Source organism: Amphibalanus amphitrite, unplaced genomic scaffold, assembly GCF_019059575.1.
Source record: "Amphibalanus amphitrite isolate SeventyFive unplaced genomic scaffold, NRLGWU_Aamphi_draft 001235F_arrow, whole genome shotgun sequence".
NCBI classification, from domain to species: Eukaryota; Metazoa; Arthropoda; class Thecostraca; order Balanomorpha; family Balanidae; genus Amphibalanus; species Amphibalanus amphitrite.
In genome coordinates, this window is record NW_024882728.1 from 88,968 (window position 1) to 98,925 (window position 9,958).

General features: G+C 45.7%; 1 protein-coding gene across 1 annotated transcript in view; it reads left to right on the forward strand.

The window, feature by feature from the left end:
* LOC122371363 (inactive ubiquitin carboxyl-terminal hydrolase MINDY-4B-like) overlaps positions 1-9,673 on the forward strand; it is a 36,495-nt gene extending 26,822 nt beyond the window's left edge. Inside the window, exon 5 of the mRNA XM_043347631.1 lies at positions 8,148-9,673. Within this exon, the coding sequence (XP_043203566.1) occupies positions 8,148-8,196 (49 nt within the window). The 3' untranslated portion in view covers positions 8,197-9,673. The remainder of the gene's footprint in view (positions 1-8,147) is intronic.
* Positions 9,674-9,958: the final 285 nt, after the last annotated feature.

Below are 9,958 nucleotides of genomic sequence, written 5' to 3' on the forward strand. Positions count from 1 at the left end.
AAAAATCGAGGTATTTTGACATGAAATGACCACTTACTTGCTGCTAAAACATGCCAAATGATTACAACGATGGTAAGAAATTCACAAAATGGGCAATTGCGATCTTAAAATCAAATAAATCTTAGCGAAACCTAACTCACGCGGCGCCCCGCTTCCGTTCGGACACCGAAATGGCGGATGTTTACATTTACAGTTCAGAGTTTTGCCGATAAAGGGGATGGCGGTGTTGCCCACATGGCGGTGCTACCCCCGCTTCCCCTAGTTGGCGAGATAACCAGACCCAATAAAAAGTTTTTAATTCGATTTTGATTGACAAATGACATACAAGCCCGCTGTGATGGACCAAAGAAGGAGCTGAACAGTTCATACAACTTCTAAAAAGCTCAACGGTAAAAATTTAAAAGTCAAATGTTAAAATTCAGCCTGCATGTTTAAACTCGGGTCCGGCGCTGGCAGAAAGCTTATATTGCCAAGCTTGCAATTCCACTACGTTGTAATGTAACCAATGTGAGAGCAACAGCTGAAAGCCTCGAGCCCCGTTGGGGGGAGGGGGGCGCGAAAGAGCCCCATCTCCTTTTCAGTCGATATCTCCTAAAGTATAGCGTAGGTCGCCACCAAACTTTCAAGACCCCTCCGGGCATCATTTTACACCTTGTGACCAACTTTTTCCAGAGCTCTTATGAAAGGTTAGTCACAAATGACGTCAGAGTGACGTCATGTTCTGTCATTTTCGACCCAATAAAAGGTTTAGCGGGAAGAGCTGTCACGCTTACAGTTTTGAAGATCACAAAAAATAGGCATTCAAGATAAAAAAGATGTAAAATAGGCAGCGCTACAAAACTGCCAACTCTGATTTCTAAACAAAAATTGTTTTCGACCATCAAAACTATAGAAGTATAACACCCCGAAAATACCAACAACGTTCAAAATTAAAGTTGGAATATATGTTATAGAACTATCTGCTCTAGCTATGCCAAACTTAAACTCGACAGCTCCATTTTTAGCAAAGTTATGACAAAAAAAACTACTCAAAATGTATTACGTAAAATTTTCAAACTCAATTTTTAGCCGTCACAGAACACACAGAGCAAGCCAAAGAGCACCATTGGATTTCCCGTGATGAGCTGCATCGAATAGATACCCCTTTTATGCAAAATATCAACTATGAAATTTAACCTTTTTTGACCTGACCTTGACCTGACCTCCACCAGAACGTAATCTAAACCGGCCCCAATGGCCGTCTAGCCCACACCATTGAACTTTAAATGTAAAATTGACCATAAAACATGTATCACGCGACCCTAGCAATTAGCATAGTTGGGTTCATATTGTGACCCTTAGTGACCTGACCTCTTTGATCTGACCTGGCATCAGTTACCTCTTTAGGCAACATATGTATTGGGCAACCACGCTCCATCGATGTTTTTCGATAACATGCCTTTTATTTGATGTGTTAACTGACTGTAACGCATTCCTTAGACTAAATCGGTGAAAAAATGCAACCTTTGACCTGACTTGTGACGTTATGGGTTGCACCTAGGTCAACGAAACCTGGTAACAATGTTCGATAGCCCCTGGTGGGGCTATCGAACGTTCTTCGAATTTTCAAAATCGGTCGGTAACTTTCCGAGATCTCAGTTGGAGGACGAAACGGCTGCACCACCCCATCAGGTGGTAGGGTCCGCCAATAGCCCAACGGGGCGCGAATTATTTACTCATTCATACAGTGTCATCTATTTTGAGAACACCTTTCTCACGCCATGACATGGTCCTCTCGTAATAGATCGAGATGAGGAGTGTTTTCACGCCTCCTTATGCACGGCTCTAGTGTTATTGAGCTATCAACTGTCAGCGGTGTTCGGACAATGAAGGAAGGCTTTTGGTTGTTTTTAGGTAAGATCTTGGGCCAGATCATTTCAGTGGCGGATCCAGAGAGAGGCCATGGGGGCCATTCTCCCCCCCCCCCTTGGGCCTCCCGGGGGCCCATCACGGAGTTTTTTTTTTAATTCATCACGGAGGTCACCGACGGGAGCTTTAACCCAGAGGTCTCCTAAGGGGGCACCATCCAGAAGGTCTATCGGAATAGGGTACCGTTTTCGGGGTCTCCCGGAGTCCCATTTCTGTCCCTCGCCTCGGGTTTTTTTTTTTAGTTTAGTTGAGTTTTTAGTTTTTAGTTTAATATTGTCCATCTATTTCCATCCCGAGGTCCGCGGGGGCACCATCTCGAGTTCTCAGGGGGCACTATCCCGAGTTCTCCGCAGGCACCATCCCAAGGTCGGAGAGGGCACCATCTCGAGGGTCCGGGGCACCATCCCAAGGTCTCCGGCGGCACCATCGCGAGGTCTGGAGGCACCATCCCGAGGTCTCCGGGGGCACCATTCCAAGTTTCCAGTGGCACTTTTCCGAAATCCGAGGTCTGAAGGAGCACTCTCCCCGGGTCTGAGGGGGCACCATCTCGAAGTCTCAAGGGCACCATCCCCAGGTCTCAGGGGCACCATCCCGAGGTCTCAGGGGCCGTTTGATCCGCGCCGTCCTGGGGGGGGGGCGTTTTTACGCCCCCCTAGATTTTTCGCGAATATCTCAAAAACGGCGACGCGTAGCGCCGCTGTTTTAGATACCTACACCCGTTCCGACATCTTTTTCGCACATGCTATGAAAATTTCAGATCCCGGTCATTCAAGGTCAGGTCACCATGTAACGCCAAGTGACCTTACCTCAGAAAAGGTTAGAAAGCTCGCTGTAGTTACACCGACTGAGCGATCACTTTGAAACTTTCAGTACTTGCCTAGGGTAACAGTACACGGAGAAAAATAATTACTCCCCCCGGGAATCACGATCCCCTATTTGGGAATCAACTGACACCCATGGTGTAATCCGATTCTGAAAAACAGTGTCCATACATCGTTTTTTAGTGTAAATTGATCTCGGTCAGAATCACATACCCAAGGGTCATTCCCAAAATTTTGACTCCCATTTTAGGTGTCGTGTCAAAAGATCATGCACGGTGTCAGTGTAAAATAACACATCTAAGCGTTTTTGACGCTATCATGAGGAGTTTTTATATCCTATAGGTGTCATTTCACACAGTTGAGCGTTTTCACAATCCGTGATTCCCTTATTAGGTGTAATTTGATCCTCAGTGGTGTCATAATATTCCGTTCAAATGACTTATTGAGTGTAATTTGACCCTCGGTAGTGTCATAATATTCCAGTGTCATTTGAGCCCATTGGGTTCAAATGACACCGGAATATTATGGCACCACTGAGGGTCAAATTACACCTAATAAGCGAGTCACGGATTACGAAAACGCTCAACTAAGTGAAATGACACCCATAGGGTTCAAAAACTCCACATGATAGTATCAAAAAACACTAAATTATTACAGAAATTGTTTTGACGTCACTGGTGGTATACCACCAACTCTTGACTCTGCAGTGTTGGTTCCTATAGGAACCAACCAACACTGCAGAGTCAAGAGATTTTCGGTGAATCAGACTTCGAATCCAGCTCCGGCTTCCAATATCGACTCAGACTCCGACTACAGCCAGAACTGTCGTTTCCAACCGACTCCGACTACGGCCAGAACTGTCGACTCCAACGGACTCCGACTCTGACTCCGTAACCCTGGTGTAGGTTCAGTGATTTGAATTTAATGCCCCGAGTGACGTCATGTGTGAGCTAGCCATGGCTGGTCCGCTACGAAGATGAAATAGGCAATAGCCCAATCAGCAGGCTGCACTGTCAATTTGCGGACGAAGATTTGCGGAAAAATACGAGACGAAGAAATGCGGAGACGAAGAAATGTGCGGACGGAGAAATGCGAGACGAAAAAATACGGAGACGAAGAAATGCGAGACGAAGAAATGCGAGACGAAGAAATGCGAGACGAAGAAATGCGAGACGAAGACATGCAAGACGAAGACATGCGAGGCGAAGAAATGCGAGACGAAGAAATGCGAGACGAAGAAATGCGAAACGAAGAAATGCGAGACGAAGAAATGCGAGACAAAGAAATGCGCGGACGAAGAAATGCGGAGACGAGGAAATGCTCGGACGAAGAAATGCGAGACGAAGAAATGCGAGACGAAGAAATGCACGGACGAAGAAATGAGCGGACGAAGTTTTGCGGACAAAGAATTGCGCGACGAAGAAATGCCCATGCATGCAAAGATTTTTCCGGATACGCTGCGGTATCAATTGATTTTCGGTGACCCAGACTCCGACTCCAGCTCCGGCTTCCAAAGTCGCCGTCGACTCCGACTCTGACTCCGGCCACAACTGTCAACTCCACCCGACTCTGACTCTGACTCTGTAACCCTGGGGCGAACCACAGCTCAGGTCCAGTGGTTTGAGTCAATGCCCGGCCAATCAGCAAGCTGCATTGTCGTGTGACGTCATTTGTGTTCTAGCCATGCCGGTCCGCCACGAAGATGAACTAGCTCGACCTTGCAGGAAAACCGTTAGGAAAGCCGTTGACTTCAGTTGCCGGAAGTGTGCCCACGTGGGTGCGTGTGGTGTGAGTGGGGAGAGGAACTTATTTGAATTAACGCGCTTTTAATGTCGCCAAACGTTGTTTAAAGTGTAGATTTACTTCAAGTAATAGTGCTTTAACGATAAACGTCAGATATTATTTGTAGTTTGCTCAATATGCGTATTTAAACAACGAGGCGCCCTGCACTCAGCGAAATTTTGAAGTAGGACAAGATAGCAACGCACCATGGAGACGGAGGTAAGTTTTTATGTCATTAAGCTGCAGAATAACTACGTAAGTAAGTAGCAATAATCACCGGTTGATGGAACATTGTTGAAATGTGAGTAATTCCTTACGGTGAATGGAGTCACGGACCCATGAGCCTTACGATAAGTTTTCATTAGATTTCGCCATACATTTCGTGCCCAAATGTTTTGGAATTTATTGTTGCATATATAAAATAAAGAATGACATGCATGTATTGTTAATTTGCGTCACGTGGTTAACAACTGCAATTATGACTCTGTTGGAGAGTGTATTTTGATCCCATAAGGTGTATGATTCCGAGAATCATTTGACAATACCTGGTATAAAGACTGATTGAAAAGAAGACGTCATCGTCAATAGATGAAATTGTAGCTGCAAGGGTGAAGACACATGTAAGCTACATTTAAAGTCTCGTTGCAGTCTGGCTAATCGTTCCTATAAGCTTCAGAAGCAGAACATACCCATGGGTATGTTGGTTAGTTGTACCATACTATTGGTCTCAAGATAAGGGCCCAGGCGACCTGTTTTTCTGATGCGATGAATATACCCTTTATACCCTCGCCGCAGCTCGGTTCGAGTGCATCCCTCACCCCTGCACACAACCCAATCCCCGCACTCGAATATTACCGGTATTTCTTATATAGGAGACCCTGACCAATAGTACTGGTAATATTGATATTAGCTGATGTATGACGCTAACAGGAACAGGCTCTGAGCCGGTATAGAAAACCATCCCAAGAGTCATTTGACACCGTTGAGGTGACACCTACGAGGGGTGTTTTTTGAAGCGTACCAAAAACGCGCAGTTTCCAGGAGTCTGATTACACCCGGAATCAGACACCCCCGAGGTAATCTGACTCTGGTTGGGAGTGTATTTTATACCACATGTCGTCAAATGATTCCCGGAATCACACACCGTGTGGGATCAAAATACACCCTCAAAATCCGATTACTCCCTGAAGTGACACCTAAAAGGGGTGTTTTTTGAAGCGTACCAAAAACGCGCAGTTTCCAGGAGTCAGATTACACCCGGAATCAGACACTTCCTAGAGTATTATGACTCTGATTTGGGGTGTATTTTTATTCCATAAGGCGTATGATTCCGGGAATCATTTGACGCCGTACGGTATAAAAATACACCCTCAACCAGTGTCATAATACTCTAGAACGTGTCTGATTCCGCGTGTAATCGGACTCCAGAAAACTGCGCGTTTTTGGTACGCTTCAAAAAACACCCCTTTTAGGTGTCATTATTTTTTTCAGTGTATGTATAAAATGGATATCTCGGATTTTTTTATATCTGTGAGTTGTGACCTAAGGTCAGGTCAATTTTGCGACAGCTCCATATAAGCCAATGTGAGAAAATTGAAATGAGCCTCTTTTGGCCGAATGTCGTTCCACACCCTCTCAAACATCGGTTCATATGTAAACATGACACTCTGAATCGGAAAATTGCACCTGTGCCCCCTTTGTGTGCCCCTGAGGTCATCTCAGGTCATGAAAGGTCTTCAGCAGTTTTTTTTACTATAACTTTTGATTTGACAGAGACGTGTTAGAGCAGTGAAAACACGGGGGCTAAACCGTTGATCTGAGGTCAAATCTGAGGTCAATCAGAGTGGTGCCCTCTGGGGGCTTAACCGTTGATCTGAGGTCAAAATTGAGGACATGTTGGCGAAAGAGCGTTAAAAGAGCTATCGAATGCGCTTTTCCACGGCGCTGTAGCTCTATTGGTTCCAGAGTTAGCCGTCGAATGTTTTAAATCGTTGAAATCGACAAAATTTGCCTTTGATGAGCTCTGGTGACCTGAACTTTGCCCTAACCTTAAAATGACCGAGTGTTTTCCTTCTTATTTTTGACGCTCTTTCGATTGCCGCTTACCGCGTGTCGCTCTACGTGGCCCAGGAGCCGAGTTAGACGGAGGGGCGTGAAACGCCCCCCCCCCCTCAGCACTCGGGATGAAATGGGCCTAACATTTTCATAGCAAACGTAAAAAAAATGCTTAATAGGTGATGCAAGAAATATCATCTCTTAACTATGAAATATTATATGAAATATTTGCGAAACCCTCAACATCATCCCCATTAGTGCCGAGCTCCCAACGACGACCATAAAAACGTCCCCATCCCGTCAGCGTAGGTTTATCATAAGGATGCTAAGATTTAATTTCCAATTCCGAAGCTGAAATGATGGAAAGCAAATTTACATTTTACATGCGAAACAAGCTGACACAACTAAATATTTTCTCTCTCGCTCCCTCTCACTGATTTACCCATTACCTACCCTCTCTCTCATTTTACCCTTCCTGGTTTTCCTTTTCTGTCTCTCTTTTTACTCTTCCCGTCCTTATCCCTTCCCTCCAGTCTTTCTTCTCTCTCTCTCTATCTCTCTCTCTCTCTCTCTCTCTCTCCCTCTCTCTCTCTCCCTATCTCCCTCTCTCCCTCACTCTCTCTCTCTCTCCCTCCCTCTCTCTCTTCCACTCTCTCTCCTCTTTCTCTCTCTCCCTCTCTCTCCATCGCACTCTCTCTCCCTCTCTCTCCCTCTCTCTCCCTGTTTCTCTTCCACTCTCTCTCTCCTCTCTCTTTCTCTCGCTCTTCCTCTCTCTCTCCCTCTCTCCCCTCTCTCTCCCTCTCCCTCTCCCTCTCTCTCCCTCTCTCTCCCGCTCTCTCCCTCTCCCTCTATCTCCCTCTTTCTCTTCCACTCTCTCTCTCCTCTCTCTCTCCCTCCCTCTCTCTCTCTCTCTCTCTCTCTCTCTCTCTCTCTCTTTCCTCACAATATTCTCGACTGCCACAGCGTTGTAGAACTTGTTTCCAGACAGGCCCAGGCGCTCCCCACTCCGCAAGCCCCAGCCCACACGGCTCAACCGCCCAAACACCCTCCGGCGGATGACCTCCGACCTCGGCGACCTGACCCCAGCCGACCGGACCGATCGCGTCCCTCTCCACGCCTCCGCCCCGCTTCCCCCACTACAACTGCGTAGTAATTGTAGCGTGTGCAAAGGTCACGTGACATTATTTACTTCTGCGGTTTGTTCGGCTGACAAGAGATGGCACTAGTGGTCTGTGGATCAGAGGCGGGGCTAGGTTCTACGACTTCTTGGGGCAACTTTAGGGCAGAAAAGACGTTTTTTGGCTCCTCATCCCAAAATGCTTCGAACATACAAAAACAAGTTAGATATTCGAAAATCGGAGGACCAAACCGATCGTTTGACGTATCTTGCTCGACTGAGAATTGATCGGTCTTCAAACTACTGAGCAAAAACGAGGTGATTAGTAGCAAGTGCTGGTGACTGTACATACCTATCCTACCCTATCGTGGTACCGGTCGTACCCAACCCAGATGAAAGCGCACGTGCTGCCACCAGCGAATCCTGTGCTGCCCTCTGCTAAAGCTTCTGCGTTTGTCCGCCAGGTGGCCAGAGGCCTCCATCGACTGGAGAGGCACCGAGCCATATCTGTAGAATGCGCGTCGGGCTCACACGCCGAGACCGTGTGCCGTGGTGGGCACTGGGTGGACCTCCGGCTGATACAGCGAAACAGGCCGCCCCTCGCAGCGAGCTTTCTGATAATGACTTTGGTGTAAATGTGATGTGAAGGACTTGACGGGTCCGATTTCCGCTGGACGGATTTGTAAAATATTTTCCCGGCATGGTCCCGGCATTGAATATTGTCCCGGTGTTTGTCACCTACATTTAGCGAGCGTCGCTATCAACCGTTTACGGGCACCTATGGAAGAAGACAATAGCCGTTTTCACGACGGGCTATCCGGCGAGTGCACCTGATTTGACCAAATCTGCACCTAATTTCTTTTACAGCAAATATCTTTATTTTATAAATTTATTTCAGTGTTTTAATCGATGATACTCTCTGATAATATGATAAAGCAGGCATATAGCAAATAGTGCAACCCTAGCTGATAGCTACTAAGAGACACACTGAACCTGATTTGACCAAATCTGCACCTGTCTTTACCAGATGTGCACCAAATGTGTACCAAATGGCCGTCGTGAAAACGGCTAATGTGTCAGTTGTCACCTTAATGCTTTTCTTTCATGACACTATTGTACAATTATATTTCATTCATTTCATTCATTTCATTCATTTCATTCATTTCATTCATTTCATTGCATCAATGCATTCATTCATTTCATTCATTTCATTCATTTCATTCATTTCATTCATTTCATTCATTTCATTCATTTCATTCATTTCATTCATTTCATTCATTTCATTGCATCAATGCATTCATTCATTTCATTCATTTCATTCATTTCATTCATTTCATTCATTTCATTGCATTTGGTTAGTGATAAGACTGAATGTCAGTTGTCTAGCCTCCATAAACGGACTGACTCGGCTCTAGCAGCGCTTATCGTAATGTGCTTATATTGCTGCCGTTGTACTTCAGTTGTGCGGTAGATGTAGAGCAAACTAGTGTCATTTAGTTCGTACATACGGGCCCCTAAATATCCGACAGAGAATCGCTGAAACTTTCCCTGGCGTTATGGGAAGTTGGAGAAGTTATAATGGCGTGTTGTACATACATGGGCAGTTTGTATGTATGTTTGTATTTACCCATCTCCTGCATTTGTTTTTGTATTTTGCTGATGCGTTACTGTCATCTGCCATTTTCAAACCATAACTTTTGACTTGTGGGCATTACAAGCTGCTTATGATAAAAGAAATCGAGCAGTTAACTTATTGGGTAATATTTATATTAGTGGCAAAATGAGAAACCTAAGCACTTGTATGTAGGCAGAAACGTTCAAGAGACGATGCTTTTATAATGAACATTTGCCGCAAGGAACTGAACACAAATAGCCTGTGTAGACAATTATAGTGACATATTGCTACTGTGGCAAAGCTAAAAGATTCGGCATGTGCGGTCGTTGTAAATGTGATACATGTATTTAGAACAATATACAGCAAATGCAAAAATAATTGGTGAGCATGGACAAGTGTATTGGGTTGGTATAGCTAGTCAAACCGGACCATTTCTTTATAGCCGATGCCGAAACATGATTTTTTCTAATTCCATTCCTTTGCCCTCCCCGCCACTCAGACTTGCGAGTAAGCTCCTCCCCTGACTAAACGGAAAGACGGCTCCTGACGGTTACTCGCTCGTATGATCTATTTCGTTCGCCGTCCCCTGGAGTGACCCTGACCTTCGTGTGACTCAAGTGACTGTCTGATCCTCTGGCAGGGCGACCGGCCGCTCTGAGC